Source organism: Chionomys nivalis, chromosome 2, assembly GCF_950005125.1.
Source record: "Chionomys nivalis chromosome 2, mChiNiv1.1, whole genome shotgun sequence".
Classification (NCBI taxonomy): Eukaryota; Metazoa; Chordata; class Mammalia; order Rodentia; family Cricetidae; genus Chionomys; species Chionomys nivalis.
Window position 1 is genome coordinate 88,551,683 of NC_080087.1, and position 20,049 is coordinate 88,571,731.

Below are 20,049 nucleotides of genomic sequence, written 5' to 3' on the forward strand. Positions count from 1 at the left end.
ATTAGGTAGGCGGAGTAGATAGAAGAGAACGCTGGGAGAAAGAAGCCGAGTCAGGCAGTTGCCATGATTCTCCAACCCCAGACGGATGTAGGCTAGAATCCTTCCTGGTAAGCCACCACCTTGTGGTACTACACAGATTATTAGAAATGGATTAATCGAGATATGAGAGTTAGCCAATAAGAGGCTGGAACTAATGGGCCAGGCAGTGTTTAAAAGAATACAGTTTCCTTGTAATTATTTCGGGTAAAGCTAGCCGTGCAGGAGCCACTCCTACTACAGACCTCAGCTGGGGATCCAATTTCTGAGCAGTGAATAGACCCTGACCTAACCAATGGCACTATCGGAAGCAAGGCCTAGCTAGAAGACATAAGTCCTGGTCCCTTTGAAGGGTAACTTATCCTTGGCACTGAACAGCTTTTCTCTGTCATGTTCTTACCCCATGATGACCTCTCTGTCTCCCTACAAGCCCAGAAACACAGCGTCAGCCAACCTTGAGCAGAAAGCTCTGAAACCTCTACCCAAAAGAATCTTTTCTCTCTTTAATTTTTTTTTCAGGGGGCTTGTTAGAGACATGAAAATTTGGAATAACATCTCATTGCACTTGCAGAGGTGGGGCAGGGGTGAGGTGAGTGGAGGGGAAACAAAGTGGGGTCTTCGAGAGCATCCTTTGTAGCCGGCAGTCTTTACATTGTTGGTGTTGGTGGGGTGCACCTTATGGACAAGTCCAGTGTTACGCTGAACAGAAGGACCCCCTGTGCCTGGAGAACCTTGTCATGGAAGTGCCAAGTGTACTTGTTAATGCTTTGAAGATTTTCTTTCTAGAAACTTCATAAGAGATAGTGTGGTCTCGCTTGGACAGCTAAACTTTAAGGCATGGAGGATTTCCTTAGCGTCAACCTATCTACACAATCATGAAAAGCACTCCCAAAGTTGATGTGGTGGCACACATCTGTAATCCCAGCATTCATGGGGCTGAGACAGGAGGATCATGAAGTTCAAGAGCCATGTCTTTGAATTCCAAGTCTTATCTTGTCCTCTCTCATGGTCAAGTGAACAAACGCTTGTTCAGCAGGTCAGCACAGGCATCATCGCCGTGCTGGACCCCGACATCCTGACTGAGAGGTCAGTAACACAGTCTTCAATCAGCAAGTCCTTTACTCTTGGGTCACAGGCTTTACTTCTGTAGTAACAAGACCACATTAAAGTCTCTAAATGCTGCTCCATAGCATACATGGCTTGCATAGCTCTTAGAACAAGCAAGCATATTTACGTCTGTGTGTGGGTGCCCACAAAGCACACATTATCTAATTTCTCAGCCCACCCTTCTTCTGAATGTGAATGTTGGGCCCACATTTACTCCTTTGTCCCTAACACACAAGAACCTTTGCTTTCTGATGGGCTGAACAAGAACATTCATCTTGCTCTTGTCATTTTCAAAGGAAGCAAAATATTTTAAATGCCCAGGCCCCACAGCGACATCCCTCACCCCCTGGAGAAATTCAGACAATGGGTGCACTTGCAGGGTATGGGTCAGGTCGTCGTCTTAGCTAACAAATGCTCTCCCGCTGCTCATCCGTCTCCTCCTGGACCAATGCAGATGCATCCCCATGCCTCCTCGGGTTAGGAGGACCTGAGTGCTGGGGAATGGGTCTCTGGAGAGGAGGTGATTCACACCTCGGTTGAGCAGGCTCCCAGCCACCTGCTCCCACCACCCCTCAGGGTCCCAAGGGTGAAGAAGCCTGACCTAGAGGGCCCCAAGTCTCCCTGGTCGGATCTATTACATGCATTAAAATAATTTACGCTCCATCATATAAAGTGTTTAATTCATCATGCCATCATCCATCCCAGAGCGTTCTTCTTCACCGTGAATTATTTTTTGAAGTATTTATGTGGACTTCACCGAAAACCACTCCAGTCAGCAAACTGAGAAATGGAAAGGCATTAAGGAGAGACACTGACCCCGGGGTCAACAGACATGAGTGTGGCTGGGGTCAGCAGGGTGAGAGAGGGGGCTGGGGTGGCTGCAGGTGACATGGCCAGGCTCTCGGGCTCTGTCCCTGCTGCCCACACCTTAGCCATGCCGAGGCCATGCAGTCTTTAACATTAGGGGCCAGGAGAGTCGCTCATCTGGGTAGAATTCTCATCCTCAGATAGCCATGGTGGGAAGCACCTGTAATCCTAGCACTTTGGGTTTGAGGCAGGAGGCTTGTAAATTGGAGGTTCCCACCAGGCTACATAGCAATCTTAAAGCCAGCTTGGGCTACTTAATGAGACTCCGCCTCTAAGACTCAAGGGCTAGCGATATTGTTAGGTAACAGAATACTTGTCTTGCATACCTGAGGCCTTGGTTTGACCTTAGCACTGAAAAGCAAAACAATACAAGAAAACTGTTTTGCTGTGACGCCACTGTAACCTTCCACAAGGCTGCGAGCTAGAGTCACTCTGGGATAGATGGGAAAACCTTACTGCCAAGCCCTAAGCAAGGCTTCATGCAGGGAACTGGTCCCAGGCAACCCTAGTGGGGGCTGTCAGATTAGCCTGTCAGGAAGCAGCCTTTCATGCCTCCATCCAAACCCTGGAACGAAAGGCAAGAGAGACCACACCCAAGTCCTCCACACACTGCTGGTATGTGGTTGATCTAAGTCAATATGCTTTGTTCGAGGCAGGGTAGGTGTGCAGGGTGGGGGTGAATCTTTTCTGAGGACTTTGAGATTTGTTTCTTTTCTTCTTCCTCTTCTTCTTTCTCCTTCTTCCTCCTCTTCCTTCTCCGTGTGTGCTTCTTTAATGGCCGATTTTATTATTTAGACTTGTTTCTCTATGCACGTCTGTGTGTAAGGATGTCTACACAAATGCAGGCGACTGCTTACAGAGGCCAGAGAGGATGTCGAGATGGAGTCGCAGGTGGCCGTGAGCTGCCCAATATGGCCTACAAACTGAATCCTGGTCCTCTGGAAGACCACTATGTGCTCTTAACTGCTGAGCCGTCTCTCCAGCCCCTCTTTTGTTTCTCTCTCTCACACACACACACACAATGCTGGGTACAGAACACAGGACCATGTTTGTGAGATTAAGCAAAGTACACCGATATTCCTGAAAATTGTTTGAAGTGCCTCAAAGTCCTCGGCATTCTATTGATGGCTACCAAAGATAACTGGCTAGGAATTGTTATTTGTTCATTGTGTTTTTAAAAAGCAAGGTCCCATGTTGTACTAGGCAATGTTTCTACCAGAGCCTGAAAAGACACAACCCCCCTCGCTCCCGCCGCATAATTTCCATTCCAGCAAGGAAAGCAGACCAGAAGTATGGGAGAGAAAAAAAAAGATTCCAGGAAGACAAAAATAAGGTTCTTATTGGGATATGAAGTCAGGGGAACATGAGTCCATTGGTGGTAGAAGGGAATGGGGTGCCAAGCATGGTAAAGACAAGGAGAAGCCATGTGTACGAAAGCCCTGGAACGGGAACAGGTTTGGCAAGTCTAGAGTACAAAACCATCTTGACTCTAGGTGGGTTGTCCTGAGAGGACCCGGGGGGTGGGGGGGAGAGGATGGAATCAGATAGACTGGCAAAAGCCAGATCAAGCAGGACCCACCCAAATGAAAGGAATGGCTGCACTCTAGCATGTGCGTCAATCTTAATGGCTTATCCCAAGTGAAACAAGCCAGAGGGGAACGGTTGGATGATGTGTGAATCTCTGGAGATGAGACACACAGGGCAGGGAGCCTGCAGGTCCAGCAAGCAGCTGAAGGTAGTTGGGGACCCGCCTCAGGAGTCTAGTGCTTTTTGTGGAGGGCCTGAAGATGCCTGACAGGCCCAGAACCTTCCTACTGCTCTGAAAGCCTCAACATTATACTTTGAGATGGCTGGATTTTATGTGAATATCACCTCAAAAAAATAAACAAAATAATTTGGTTGCACGTGGACTTTTTGTTTCTTTTCCTGCTTAGTCTTCTTCCAGGCCAGAGCATTTGTGACCCGGCTACTCATCTCTGGAGTGCTAACCAGGACCCCCCCTTTTCAGTTTTCTGCTCAATTCCAAAAGACACTTTTTTTTTTTTTTTTGCTGGATTCTGCTGTTGGAAGACAGGACTCTCTTCTCCTGTCCTTGGCTGTGTCCCCAGCACAAGGCCACAGCCTGCTCCAGCCAGGGATTCCATCACAGCAGGGATGTGACTCCTGATAACATCCTCCTCCTGTGAGGAAACAGCACCGATCTGAAGAGAAGCAGAGTTAAACATCGATAACTCAGTGTGCATGAACGGAGTGAATGGCGGGGATCACCAGGGCCCCATCCTTGGTCCCTTTCCTCACCCAGAGATGCTCTCTCAGGGGCCAGAGTGTTCAAGGTTCCACATCCCCTCCTGGTGACCAGTGCTCTTTTCAATCTGAGCCCTCCGAGTCACCATGGGGGTTTAACAGGCTACAGCTGCAGCAGGGCTGTGCCCAGGACACCTGCCTCTGGCAGCACGAAAGCCTGGTGCCCCAGCCTGACACCGTGCCTCACAAACTGCCCAGCTTGGGCCACCCTGCTCTGCCAAGTACCTTGTTCATACAATTGACAGAGATCTATCTGCCCTATTATCTATCTATCCCTGGGATGCAAGAATAAGGAAATAAAAACTGGAGCAAAACTGCCCAGCAGAGAACTTCCAAATTGGGCTGCTTGGTTCTTTGGGGACCAGGGATCCTCAAGGCTCCCCTTACCCTGCCTAGGGCAGCTCTTCCACTGCACCAAGGAAACGGCCCCAGCGTCCTACCTGCTCAAGAAGTTACTTTTGTTATTTCTCTTGTGTTTGATAGCGTGAACAAAACGGATGAGCTATCCGCAGAGCAAAGCAGTTAGGCAAGGCAGCGAGCATCAGGGAGGGATGGGCCCTGCTCTACCAATGCTTGTCTCTTAGACACAAAGCTTTTGTACAGAGCTTGTTTCTCCTGGGCCGTTTGCCCGAATCAGCCACCTCAAAAACACTCGGTAAACAAAGGAAAGGGCATAGACCGTCTGAAGGTGTCACAGGCCACGCATGTGGGCTTTTCTCCTCCTCAACAATACATCTCTGCTTATTTTTTCTTAGTGTGGCCTCTGGCCCACAACTTTGTCAGCCATTTTCTCCTGGGCTTCCTGGCTTTTTTGAGAAACAAAGGTGACAACATTTCAGACTCGTCGTCCTAGGCAACTTCCCAACCCAGGCCCCATTTCCACGGGGAAGCCCTCCCTTCATCTCTTGGGGTACCAGGTAAGTGGATTGATGGAGCACACTTTACCGTCTCACCAGGCGAACTTCACATAACCCCGTGCATAAATAATCACATGTTTTATAAATAGCTGTGGACAAGAGGCTGTAAAACAACAAAGATATATCTGTGCCTTTATGTCCTAGGAATATTTCCTAAAACGACTGTTTTATTTGATGTGGGTTGAATGGGGGGGGGGGCGAATACATTAACAGTCCCCAAAGTTTTTTCCCCCCGCTCCTCCCCCCAAGGCAGGCCAGCACTGTAGTTAGCAAATTGATAAGCTTCCGTGGGCAGGCTTTATTCGTTCTGACAAGAGCCTATGACACTTTATAAAAAGAAGTAATCCAGAACAATCTCTAGGTAATTAACACCTAGATAAACAAACATAAATTTCTATATTGCGTTTATTTGGACTACCACTCAAATATGCGTGAACCATGCTTTTTTAATTAAAAGATAAATCCATGTGACACTTAGCCTCAAACTTAATTATTCAGCATAGTATAATAAAAAATAGAGCCCATTAAATGTGTCTTACACTGTATTTCTGTATTAACAGCAAAAACAGTTCGGTCTGGGATCATTTAAATTTTCCCCCTCCCCTTTGCTTGTGAGTTCCCTGTTCACATCGGCTTCCCTCTCCCTCCTAGCTTCACCCCCTCCCGCCCTAAACATCTCCCTTTTCTCTCAACACCAACAGGTGAAGAGATTAAAGCCCTACCCAAACCCCGACATGGAATGCTCAGCTGGGCGACATTTTTAATATCGAATTACAAGAGGCATATTTTTTTTTCTTCCCCGTGGAAGCCTGGTGAAATGTGCCCAGCCCGTCTTGAAATGAAGATCACAATATTTAATAGTAATTTCTTTGTGCCTGGGCTCACCAGCCACCAGGTGAAGTCTGTGAGATATGCTGTTGCCAGGCAGATGTTACACGGAGGAGGGAAGTGCACAGATCCCAGGCTACCAGAGACAGAGGGGTGATCAGCTTTGAAAAAGTTTCCCGATACACGACAGTCTAATGTGTGGATGAACAGCTCAGCGGCTCCTCCGTGCAAAGAAGAGAAATTGACCCTGGAGACACTGACCACCTTCACGATGGAGCAGAAGGACTGGGCCAACCTCTCGAGGAAACACCAGAATACCTACCTATCTCGGGACCGTGTCTGTAGCAGCAGTGATGTAAGGAGGGAAAATCTATCCAGGGTCCCTTTGCCAAAGCCTGTAATATGGAGTACCCAGGCTTCTGTTGCACAGGAGACAGACTCACATGGTATTCTTGGAGGCTGATAGCAATGTCTTCAGAGGCACAGGACTTACACCCTGAGCGACCTGCCATTTGGCTTTGTCTGGGACTAGAACATTGAAAGCCCTCTTTTGGGGGTGGGGTTCATTGCATTTCAAAACAGTGAACCACACCTCTGTGGTCTCTGCCAGGACAATGCTGTTGCCATCTCTGGCGTATATGTCCACAGAAGGAGGTCTAGAGAAATGGATCAAGCAGTTAGAAGCACTGACTGCTCTTCCACGGGGCCAGGTTTTGATCCCCAGCACCCATGCAGCAGCTCACAACTGACCATAGCTCTGGTTTCAGAGGATCTGGTGCCCTCTTCTGGCCTTTGTGGACACTAGGCATATAAGTGGGGCCTGTGGAACACCAGTACCCATAAAATCAAAACTTTTAGTTTTTGTAAGAGACCATCTAGATTGGGCACCAATGACGTCTCCCTTCTCAGAGGACAGGGGAGCCAACCTGGATGACGTTCTCTTGGGCTCTGCAGGTCTGTTATGGGAGTCATGCAGATTGCCTTGCATCGACTCAGCTGAGGTGAACACCACCTGAAAACGGTGCACCTGTAGAGTGTTTCTCCCTAAGATTCCCAGCCACGGTCACTTTAGAGACCCACCTGCACATCTGGTGACACCCCCCTGGTTCTTCATACAGGAACTTGCCAACACTGTCTCGTTTCCACCTGGGAAGGCCTTGAGCATTTGGACTGTTTCCTGCTTTGCAGTTGGAACCATAAATTTGGAAACACACGATAATTTCAGAAAGAGAGGCCGAGACCCAGCTCTGAAGCCCTTCCCACACCTGATTCTTCCAGGACCAGAACACACATTCTCTCCTCTGTGTCTTCTTACCTTTCCAGGAGCCTTCCAGGACAGCCCCTGTTCTCTACCAATCTCCCCTTCCAGGTAGCTTGTATCTATTCATGTGATTATTTTATTCCAATCTCTTCTCTTCTTAGACAGTGATCTATGGGCCAGCTTATAGCTCTAAGTCACGGGTCAATGTGCAGTCCATGGAAACTTCTAGGGAAACGTTGGTTGAACAACTACGTAAAGCCCTATCTGACCTCAGTTCCAGACTTTGCCAATTGCATCTTCTTCCCCTTGCCAAATGCCAGCCACCTTTGAGAACATTATATAAGGATGGAGAGATTTGCAAGTACAAATTGCAGGCATGTGTCTATAAGCATGTTACCTGAAGGATATGAATGTGGAGGACTCACAGGAAGTTCTTCCATACAACTGGGCTGAAGCCAATGCTCAGCTTTGCCCAGGTAGAATGTCCACACCTAAGGTTATCTACAGATCCCGATGCTGCCCTGGGCAGTAGCCCTCCTGACCTCAGGGTGCTGTGTGACTTGTGCATCTGAGTGTGTTTCTTCTTGCCCTTTCACAGATGTAACAATAAAACCAGGGCAGTTCAATTACTCAGCATCAAGCTGGGAAGATGGCTCAGCAGTTAAGAGAGCAAACTGCTTCCAGAGGACCAGAGTTCAACTCCCAGCACCGACATCCTGCGGTTCACAACCAGCTCCAAGGGGATCTGATGCCCCCTTCTGGCCTGTGAGAGCATTGCACACACATATGCATATACCCACACAGATAGGCATTTTTAAAAATAGTAAGAGAAATTGTTTTTTTAGAAGTCACTCGGTCTCAGGCAGTAATTATGGAATCCAGTGGGATTTACCTTCAAGTCATTGCCCATCCATCTGCAGGTTGTGTGTTCTTTGTACTTCACTAACTCTGCCAGGTAACTGTGTCAGAGCTCCAGCTTAGTTGGAGGGGAAAACATGTCAGTGTTTATGGAGGCCTAATTTGCATGCTGTGTAATTTCAATTACAAACATGTAGGCTGGTGGGCTTCAGCACAGTCACCAAGCAGGACACTGCCATTACTACCCCATTTTTGAAATGTATTCATTTATTTATTATGTATACAGTATTCTGCCTGTATGTCTGCCTGCAGGCCCAAAGAAGGCACCAGATCTCATTAGGGGTGGCTATGAGCCACCATGTGGTTGCTGGGAATTGTACTCAGGTCCTCTGGAAGAGCAGACAATGCTCTTAACCGCTGAGCCATCTCTCAAGCCCCCAGAACATTTTTATCAACTCAAACAAAAGCCTGGGCATCATTAATGGTCACTGTCTTTTCTGGAGCCACAGGTGCAGCAGATAGAAGAACCATGCAGGTCCTCCTCTGCTTGACAGAAATAAAATACTTCTTTCATATGATGATTTTTTGAGAGATTTGTTTACTTTTATTTTATCGTTTTATGTATGTGAGTTTTTGCCTGCACATTTGTATGTGCATGCAGTTCCTATCGAAGCCAGAAGAGGGTATCAGATTCCCCCTGGAACAGGAGTTACAGATGGTTCTTGGAATCGAACCTTGGTCCTTGAAAGAGCACTAAGTTCTCTTAAATGCTGGGCTATCTCCCCAACTCCATATAATTAATAAAACAAACAAAACTCGAACACATCTTTTTACTAGTAAAGAGGACTAATAAGTCCTGGTAGCTTACGTGCCTTATATAATTACTATTTTATAAGGATCCTGGATGTTTCTGTAAGTTTTACCTTACTGAGAATCCTATCTACAGCTTCAGTCCTCTAAAGAAGCAACCATCACACACACACTTGCACACACACACACACACACGCACACATGCACTCATGCACTGCATGTGAACAATAATAAATCAGAGTCCAGAGACCCTGTCTCAAACAAACAAACAAAGGACTGAAAAGATAAGTGACTTAGCAATTAAGAATACTTGCTGCTCTTGCGAAGGACCTGGGGTTCCATTCCCAGCACCCCCATGGCAGCCCACAACCATTCATAACTTTGGTTCCTGGGGATTTGATGCCTTCTTCTGGCCTCTATGGACATTGCATGCACATGGTGCACGGATAAACACATATAGGTAAACACATAGACATAAAGAAAATAAATCTTTTTTAAAAATAAGTCTAACAAAACCTCAAAGCCATGAGGATATCTGCCATGCAGAATAAGAGAGGCTTTTTTTTTTTTTTCAAGTGGAGTCTGGTCAAGCTTCATCGCTTACTAGCATTGAAAAGTAGGTTTTATTCTTTGTGGTACTCAGAAAAGATGTACTTTTTTGGTTCGGATTTTTGTTTTGCAAAGGTAGAGGTTTTATTGCATAAAACACTGGATAAAACTGGACTGCTTCAAAGACATTTTATTCCTAACAGCAGAAAGAAAACAGTCATTGCTGAAAAAAACAACTTTTAATACTTTCTATACCAGAATAAAGTTCTGTCAACTGATGTATTATAATAATAAATAATGACCAAGAATAAACTTTAAATACAAAGTTCTACTTGTTACAAGCATAGCGACAAACTCCTCTACTCTATGATCTCAGAGTTCCTCCAAGATAGAATGTAGACGGGGTTAGGAACAGCATCACAGACTACAGAAGTCACGGGGGAAGGACTGACGTGTATAGATATGAGAGCCTGGTGACACGCGACACCGACATCGCATCACAGAGGCTGTCACGGGCTTGTATGACAAGTCACAAGTGTTCTGGAAAGAAAGCCTGTGTCAGGGGGGAAAGGAGGACGGCTAGTAGGACTGGACGAAGTGGAGTCAACACACACGCCACAAAGAAGGGAGTATGTTCCCAAGGTCACACCCAGTGTCACAAACAGAATTATTGCCTGTAGCGTCTGAAGATGCTTGGAGGACACGAAAGACACTGGACCAGCGCCAAAGTGCTAGACACGGAATGTGGATCGCTCTCTCTCTTTTTTTTCCACTTTTTTTCTCCTTTTTATTATTTTTTTTCGTTTCTTTTTTTTTTGTTTTTAATTTCTCTTTGCTAAGATACCACAGGTGGGGCACACACACAGAAAGCAAGCCAATGGCACAGTCACCAAGCACAACGGTGCACTTAAACCCTAAATGCTCACTACAGTCCCAAGTTTCCCGCCAGCGTCTCCAGGCCTCCTTCGGACCTCAGAGACAGCCACAGTCAATCAGCTGAGTTTAGTAAGGCAGTGAGAACTATTCTAGAGGGGGGTGGGGAAAGGAAGAAGAAAAGAAAGGAAAGGAAAGGAAAGGGAAAAGAACAGCAAGAAAGCAGCTTGCTTTATGCCAGATGGGTCCATGTTGCAGAGCGGCCTCATCCCCAGAGAAACCAAGTTGGATGACACCCTTTGACAGCATATGCAAACCGGATTCCTTATTAGCCTGAAATTCGGTCTCAGGACAGCGCTAAGAATTTTATTTACATTGATTGCAGCTTAGTATTTTTGTAAACTGCTATAGGCAGAGTTGAAGTTTTTAAGGCCCTGGGGTTTTATTGTGTGCTCCCAGACTGCAAGGAAATATTGACTTTTCCCCCTCTCTCTCCAAGTCTAAATGATTTCGTTCTCGAAGTTAATACTTCGCTACGTCTCCACCATCACAAGCAACAGTGCCAAGTGTATGTCACTCAAAGGAAGTGTGTTAGAAGGTGGGAACTTTTACAGTGTTCTAGCAGATTCAAGAAGAATCAATCCTTTGCTGAGTTTTCCTACGCCACTGTTTTGGTTTTGGTTTTGGTTTTTTAAGAGTTGTGTTTCCTCGTCAACCCTCACAATCTCCCTCAGTGTGGTGCAGAAATGGATAAATTTCGAGTGTGCAATCGGTAGACACTCCATAATCTCCAAAAATACAGAACACATTTGTTTCACAAAAATGAACATTCTAACCCAAACTGTTTTCTTCATTAGTGACAGACAGCCGGGGGTTTAGATTCATGTTTTAATACGAGTTATTCTGGAAGAGCTCACTGGAGAAGAAAAATCTTGCTTCATGCCCACAACGCTTAAAAAGTAACACATGAGAAAAGAAACCTGGTGACAAGGGCCAGGGAAGACTTCCCTCTAGTCAAACGTGTCTTCGACTCTAATAGAAAGCAGTCTTGCCCATTAGCAAAGAAACTGCTTTTGTTTAGCAGGACTTTCTATGGAGAGCAGAGCTGAGTTGGCCTGGTTTGCTAACGCCTGTTTCTAGAATGATTCCTGCAATTTGTTTCTAATATCATAAGCTTTTCCTTCATCCAGATGCTTTCAAAACGACAACCCAGGAAAGAAAATAAGAAAATTAAAAAGCATTTCTTTCCATACTGCAATTTGATCTAAAGCAAAAAAAAAAAAAAAAAAAAGACTCATCAAACCTGCAAAGGACATTTGTCTGCAGACACTTCCTGACCACTGATTCATCGGGCTGTGTAATTTTTTTTTTTAAGCACACTTTAGATCACCATCCTCCGCAGCACTGCTCAGGCCTGGCGCTCGCTGGCTGCGTGCGGGCCGGCTAGGATTTCTCCCAGAGTGCAGAGTGACACCACGCGAATTGATTTTCCCTGCAGTGACCGCCCCAGTCTGACTGGCACCTCAGCTGCCTCCCAAGTCATCTCATTAGGGCCCTGGGCGAGTGAGAGCAGCTGGTCTCAGACTATAGAGGTGTTCTCAAGAAGGAAAACACAGACCCTTCGAGGCAGCGCAAATCACTCGGACGGTATCGTTCTGTTTTCGGTTTTTTGTTTTGTTTCGTTTTTGTTTTTGTTTTGTTTTGGTTTGGTTTGGTTTTTGGACCAAGATGACTTTCGGGTTGGAAAGGTCTCCAGCTTTCAGAGCCCGAAGGACACAGGGACAATTTCTGAAATCACTTTCTCCTACCTGCATTGCTTGGAAGTTCTTGTTACTGGGTAACAGTGTAGCAGCCATGTTCAAGGGCTGGGGGGGTTTTCTTTTTAATATATATTTATATATATAGATATCTTTTAAAATTTTTTTAAATGTTCTATACACTAGAGAGGGGTCGTACATGATTTTCCCCCCCTTGGAATGCAGTTAGCAAACTGGTGAGACCAGCTGCGTGATTTAAAACTGTAGAGAGGAATATTGCGGCGGACAGGCTCTGCTCAGTTGCCCTCCTCCTGGCCCTTGCCTCTCTCATCTGTTAGATCAGCAAAGCCCCCTGCTTTGACAGTTGCAGCCTCCTCAAAATTCCCAGAAGCCTCCGAGTCGACCCTGGAACGTTTGAACCTGCGGTCGGGATACTGGCTGTTGTCAAAAGGCATTCGATGGACGCAGAGAACGTGGGTCTTCAGGTTTCCCTTCTGCGAGGCACTGTAGGGACAGTAGTGGCACTGGAAAGGCCTGTGACCTGTGGGGAAAGAAAGTGTCCGGTCAGCCATGTGTCACACCTCAGTCACCACCCGTCCTGAGCTCCGGGACCGACGGCACCATCACCCCGTCAATGATATCACAGCCACTTGGCAAAATTCAAACAGGAAGGGGTGAGAAGGGAGCCCGTTAGGCACACCAAGTGAGATTTAGACTATCCTCCCATTCTGACAAGAAATTTTAATCTAGCTTCTCCAGATGAGGGAAGAGAAATTACTCAATACCTAGAAGCATTTCTATAAAATGGCGAATAGCTTAGAATTAATACTATATAAATGTTTACAGAACAAGAAATGAAGCACACTAACCCATATTTTGTGGTTATTTGTTATGTGTGTATATATACATACACACATGTGTGCCTCTAGAGCCCACATTCCATGTGTAAATGTTAGAAGGCCACTATTGACAGTCCCTTTTCTCCTTTACACTATATGGGTTTCGGGATCGAACTTAGGTACTCAGACTTGGCCGCAAGCACCATGACTTGCTGAGCTATCTCACCAGCTCATATCCCAGCTTTTTAGTGACAGGATTCAAAACTTTACTTATGGATGCTGAAGTCTGATTTTAGGTGGCATGAAATAATGTAAGGCTTCCTCTCTCAACTGTGTTGTTTGTTTTTAAATGTAAAACGACTCTTGATTTACCAGTGTGTACAAAAAAAGAGACCAGAAGCAGGTTTGATCAGTAAACTATATTTTGCTGACTTTAGACACACCCAAACCCAGTAAGTTTCTGTACTGGGTATCCATACTCAAGGGTAAAGCTACTTCCCATTGCTCTGTAACATGGACTCTTTACCAAGGACAGACCGAGCCTGAGGAGTGATTCTTTCTGAGGAGTGAAGGAGATGGACGCCAAATAACCCTCCTAGAGCAAAGCCTTGAGGAAGGACTGAGCGGCAGGGCTTTAGAAGCTGGAAGTGTCAGAACAGACAGCAAGGACCATACCATCAGCTCAAGGTCAACCTGAGCATCAAAGCAGTGGGATTTGGGACTAGAGAGATGGCTCAGGGGTTATATTGGCTGCTCTTCTTGCTCTGTTCTTAGCAACTGAGCTGGGCAGGTCATAACTACCTGTAGCTCTATCTCCATAGAATCTAGTGCCCTCTTCTGGCCTCCTCGGGCACTGCACTTACGTGTCATGCTCATGCACACACTCACAAAACAAATCTTAAAATAATATTAATATTAAGGGGGACTTGAAGAGTGACCCCTTCCAATGATGGTTTTCTAGAATAGCTCTCATGTAGAACAGCTGACAAATTCTTAAGGAAGGTTTATTGATCCTGAAAGTTTGGTTGCTCTGCCCTGTTAAAACACCTCTGCTGCCTTGAAAAGTCAGTGAGGCGTCTGCTTTGGGGAGTGCAGTCCCTCTGATGCCGGTAAGGTTGGGCAGCCACCACCCAAAGCTCAAAAGCTGCTCCACCCTTCATCAGCCAGAAAGCCAGACTTGTTTGCTTAGAAAAGTGAACCCATTAAGTCCCCCCAAATACCCAAACAGCACAGCTGGGATGTTTCCCTACTTTGATCCCAGGAAAAAGCCCTGTGTTTATTTTCACAGAGCAGTCTATTCCTGAGAGTCAAGCCCCCAACACTGTGTTTCTCTCATTTACTTGTCTCTCTCTCTCTCTCTCTCTCTCTCTCTCTCTCTCTCTCTCTCCTTTCCTTTTCTTTTTCAGACAGGGACTCTCTATGTAACATGAGCTGGAATGAACTCCCTTTTGTCCTGCTTCAGACTCCCAATGCTGGGGTTCCAACCTGCACCAGCACACCAGGCCTGCACCCCCACAGTAGGCCTGTACCCCACACTAGGCCTGTGCCCCACACCAGGCCTGTGCCCCCACACCAGGCCTGTGCCCAACACCAGACCTGTGCCTCCATACCAGGCCTGTGCCCCCACACCAGGCCTATACCAGCACATTTGCTCAATATTATCTTGATTCTCTTGTCCGTTTCCTTGGCTGTTTTTCAGCTCAGTTCTCCCTATATAGTTCAGGTTCTATGCCCCTGTCTCCATCTCCTGAGGGCTTGATCCTCCCTATAGCCTGGTTTGGCTCTTCTGCTTCTTTCTAAGTGGGCTTTGGCAGTGTCTTCTCCCCTTCCCTCAGAGCCAGGGTTGGCTCCTCCTGCCTGAGGGGTCCCCTCTCTTTATCACTTAGAACTGGTTGTGGTACGCTGTAGCTTTTGCCTGGACTGTGACGTGGGACCATCCAGCCCACCTTCCCTGTGCCCCCAGTAAAGGAAGGCTACTTGGAGAAGATCAATACATCACTCTTTTCCACCATCCTTGCTGGCTACCAATCCCATAGGACTCACCAGGACACTCAGGGCTTAGCCCAAGGGGTTTTCCAGTCCCCATCAGAACATCCTATCTGGGTCTACGCAGACAGCTCGAGTATCCAGTCTCCACACCCTGTCTGAACCACCTCTCCTGCAAGGACATGATCCGTTTCACTATGAAATGGATCCCTTGGGGGAGGCCCCAGGTTCCTGGAGTGGAGCCACAGCCTCTGGATATCCAGTGTCCTACAGCCCTCGCTGTCTCCCTGTTTCATCTGGTCTGGATCTGAAGGGATGGCTACAGATCTTGAATAGAGTTTTTGCTGCTTTCTTTTGTTCCTATGGATGTAGTAATACGAGGCTTCGGGTGGTCAGTTTTGCCATCTGCAAAATCAGTCTGCAAACTCGCAGATATGGGGAGGAAACCCAGAAAAGATTTCATTTGCCTTCTGCCCTTCCCAAGATGCTGCAGAGAAAGAATACAGAGCAGCAGCAGGGACTGTAGCACCAGCATGATTCCTGCCTGTGTTTCTGCTGGCTGCTTCTACCCTCGGGGCTTGGCCACCTTCCCATGGAAACAGAGAAGGCCCTGAGCGGGAGATATGAGACTAGCGTTTCTTTTTATTATTAGCATATATTAATTGCACAAGCTAATTGATTTCACGATGAGGTTTTCATACATGCATATCGTGTACTTTGATCACATTCGTTCACTATTAACCTCTCCCGTCCCCAGCACCTCCCGATGGCCACTGGCTCCCTTCCCATCCACGCATACATCCCTTCTGCATTCACGTGAGATGGATACCCTGTAGATTGCTGTTTGTCCAGGGGATGCAAATGGCCTTTGTTCTTCATCATGGAGAAAGTTGGTAGACTGTGAGCTCACTTGGGATGCTGCTGTAGTTTGGATTATATTGGAGTGTGTCCCCCAGGGGCTCATACATGGTGAGCCTGGTACCCAGTGTGAAAATGTTGTAAGGTGATGGAATTTTTATGAGACAGAGTCGTATGGCATTTGGTCTGGTCACTGAGGATGCTCTTCTTGGGAGGCATTATGGGATCATGGTCAGCTTCTGTGAACGTGAGTTATGAACCCTGAATCTGAATTCTTCTCATCTGTCGTGTGATTACTCCTTCACGGATACGTCCCTGCCATGCTGCTGTCCCGCATGCTGTGATAGAGCTAGCGGCTTTTACCAGAGCCAAACAGAAGTCAGCCCTGTGCTCTCAGATCTCCACAACTGTCAGTTAGGTAAACCTCGTTTCTTTATCTAGACCTCAACCTTGGGAGGTTTGTTATAGCAAGAAGACTATCATAAACACTGATAGACACTGTCCTTGAGGAGATGATGAGAGAAGCCACAGTGTGTCCACTTCTCCCTTGATGGGACTCCAAATGGGACCTAACTGAGCATCAGTAAAGTTCATCAGATATTGCACAAGCAATCAAAATTACACTGAGACCCTAAAACTTAATGATTCGACTCAAGTAGTCACCATCCCTGCATAAACTAAAGGTATGTCTAGCGCTCGCCAAAAAAAGACTCATTCTTATAAGTGGAAAACTGCTTAAAATTCCTGAGAAAGGTTCACTCAGCACTGGTGCGTGTTGACGAAGGAGCAGTTGAAGATCCTCCCAAAGAGTATCGGGGGCAGAGGCTGGCAGATGGCTCAGCAGTTCAGTGTGAGCTCTGCTGCTTCAGAGGATCCAAGTTCAAGTCCCAGTTCCTATGTCCAGCTACTCACTACCACCTATAATTCTAACTCCAGGGCATCTGACCCCCTCTTCTGACCTTCACAGGCACAAACCTAAACACATATAATTAAAAATAAATATTTAAATTAAAGAAAAGACAGAATCCCAAGGGAAAGGAGACAATGGGAAACTTGAGAAACACTTTCAAATGTTACCTAGAGCTTCCCAGCCTCTGTGGTATGCTGATGTTTCCCCAAGGGGGGACGGCTCTACGGCAGTGTACGGCTGAGGGAGACAACATAGATCCGTTAACATCACTAATGTATTTATTATAATTAATGGTCACTACCATGGCATGGCAAGTTTGGGGATAGAAGAACTTCAAATAACAGATCAATGACAATCTTAAAACAAAATGCTTGGTATCCCAGAGGCCAGCAGACCCATGGACAAACTGAGCACATGCAGGCTCAGTTCATTAGTCAGGCCCAGTCTCCAGGGCCTTGTGGAGCCCCCCCCCCCCCCCCGCACTTGGAGCATTTTTCTTGAACAGTCAAAGCCTTTCATCGCATCACCTATCAGCATTGCTAAGAACTACTCTGTTTGGGGATCCTGGTCTTCAACCCTTGGACGCTACCCTCCCTTCAAACCCTGTCACCTCAGAGGTCATGTCATCTGAGCCGTGGCACAATACACGGAGAGCCTTGATGATCACCTCGGTTTGTAAGAAGTGTCTTTGCGCGTTGGCCAACTTGACACAAAAGCACTTAGTTCCCTTTCCTCCACTAATCGATTTTTTAAATATTCATCATGATTTGATCCTATGGTTACATTCTGAATCTTGAGTTCTTGGTAGAGACAAAGATGATGAACGATTATTCTAGCAAATTCCAACACTTCCGTGGTCAACCCATTATTGGATTGGGTTGGCTTTTTAACTCTGGTGCAATGGAATCTGTTTGTCAATGCATCTGGAGCTCGGAATGCATTCGTTGGAGAGGGAGACATGAGCAGTGCTAGACTTGCAAGAACTCTGTCTTTCTGTAGCCTTGAAACTAGGAATTTATAGAAGCAGCTAAAGCTCTCAAAAGCTTCACTCCATGGTTCTTTATACCCGGTTCTGCACATTTGTTTTCAGAATTGCACTTCGTGGGGGGTTTTCCAAGAGGTCATATTGTCTCCATTGTACAGATGGGGAAGTCAAGACACAGCCAACCTGTAAGCAAGTTTCCAATGGATACAACACACTCTAAATCTGTGCAAGGATTCCCCTGATTACTTTCAGCTGTCAATTCCATACAAACAACAGTCACTCAAGTAGAGGGGACCACAGTTGAGGAATTGCCTCCATCAGACTGGCTTGTGGACGTGTTAATTGATGTAGTACAGACTGACCCACTGTGGGTGGTGCCATTCCCTATACGGGTAGATCTGAGTTGTATAAGAAAGCTAGTAGAGGTAGCCAAAGGTGAACCAGATAGCGGGAGGCTTAAGAAGTCATGCTATACCAGAATAGATGTTGGTCAAAAATCAAAGGTAAGTGTAAAGGTTAGCCTGTGGTGGTCAGATCCTTGATCCTCAAACTAAAGGTGTCATTGCTTAAGCCATTTTTGGACACTCCATCAGTTTCTGAATCAAGCCACATCCCAGTTTCTGTCACCCATCTGCCCCTTCAAAGACCCTTAGATGAAACACACTCATGCATCCTGATGTCTGTTGTGTTTGGATAAAAGGATGTCAGCAAGGGTTCTGAACTAACCACAGAGAGCACAACAGAACATATGACTGTGTAAACACCACAGAACACATCACTGTGTACATTCAGGGCCAATGGTTGGACAAAGGAAGGGGCTGAGAGGCACCAATCTACTTGGGTAAATTGTCACTGAGGTAGATTTAGAGAGAACTAAATCTTCATATACAGATGAGTGTCTTGCTGACAGAGGTGCAGTTGGTTCATGCCTGGGGTGACAGGGCAGTCCCTTAGTCGCCTACAAGCTTCCATCTGTTTAAAGTGAGATCAAAGACTGTCCAAGCTGCCCACACCACCATAGGTACCACAGATGAACCGGTGATGCTGGGGTCCACAGGTGCCCATGGAGAGCAGATAATGACTACCAGTCTCTAGGATACAGAAAGAACTTAAAAGCACAGTTGGTCCGATAGGTCTAGACTTCAGACTAAGGGTCTCATCTGTCGGTTCCCACTAGATACGCTCATCTCCTAGGCTTGTCCCATTGGGCAGCATCCCATGTTGGGGATAGTCTGTGGTCAGGTACAAACGCCAAAGCCCTTGGTCTGACACCCTCACTGTCTTCCTGATGCCTTTCTCATCTTAGGAGTGACAGATTTCGGTCTGGCAATGAGTTTGGAGTCAGACTCCCACTTCCCACCTTTGTGAGCACATGGCTAACCAAGTCTAGAAAGTGCCTCCTTTCTGACCTTGGGTCCATTGGTTTGATCTCCCAGTTCACTGGCCCCACAACTGCGAAAGTGAGATCTTCCGAGTTCAGAGGAGCCAATGTCGGTGGATGGGTTTCATTGGGATGAAGTTCGGCATTCCATTTCTAGCAAGGGTCCTTTCAGAGCACAGGACCCTTTGCTAGAAGAAACTCAGGAAGATGGCAAGACTGGAGAGAGCCTGAGTCCAAATAGCCTTGTGAGATAGTGTGGCTTGCTGTAGGACCAGTGGGATTCCAATAAATCCTCCAAGAGGTCATTTCTCCATCGTTCTCTCCCCTACCCTCCAGTTTGCTACCCTCTGGCCAATAAAGGATGTCTCTCTAGTCTCCAGCTGTTCCCTGCTCCATTTAACCACAGGGCCTTTACACAGTCCTTCCCCACTGTCCCAGGGTGGAATTCTTACTTCTCTGCCTTCACCTAATCCTTCAGCATAACTACCTTTGCTTCTGGAGAATCTTGATTATCCCAAGACCACCATGGTGGCTGTGAGATACGTGACTTCATTACCACTTCTAACATCAGTAGTTGAACAAATAAAGAGGCTATGACTGCTCCTTTCCAAGAAGACTGGCAACCCCATGGGGACGGGGACCCTGGAGTTTCATAGGGGAGGAGGGGACTCATTTGCTCTTTCTGATCATTGCTGTTACCCACCACAGCACGATACAAACACATCACGGACATCAGTATGTTTCTAGCAGAGGAAGATATGAATGACACATACAAGAGAAGAAGCAGAGAGGGAGGAGAAATACAAGACCATTGAGGAAAAAGAGAGCTGGTCCGAGTCTGGCCCAGGCACAGGCAGTGGGTCAGTGGAGGATTCTAGAACAAGTGAACAGGGTAACTCAAGATTGGAGACAGGGAAGTGTTG

The 20,049-nt window shown here is 46.6% G+C and overlaps 1 protein-coding gene across 3 annotated transcripts in view; it reads right to left on the reverse strand.

The window, feature by feature from the left end:
* Positions 1-11,721: 11,721 nt before the first annotated feature.
* Positions 11,722-20,049, reverse strand: part of Znf536 (zinc finger protein 536) — a 448,809-nt gene continuing 440,481 nt past the window's right edge. For all 3 annotated transcript variants that reach the window (XM_057762914.1, XM_057762913.1, XM_057762915.1), the window contains exon 7: positions 11,722-12,708. In XM_057762914.1, the coding sequence (XP_057618897.1) occupies positions 12,464-12,708 (245 nt within the window). In that variant the 3' untranslated portion in view covers positions 11,722-12,463. The remainder of the gene's footprint in view (positions 12,709-20,049) is intronic.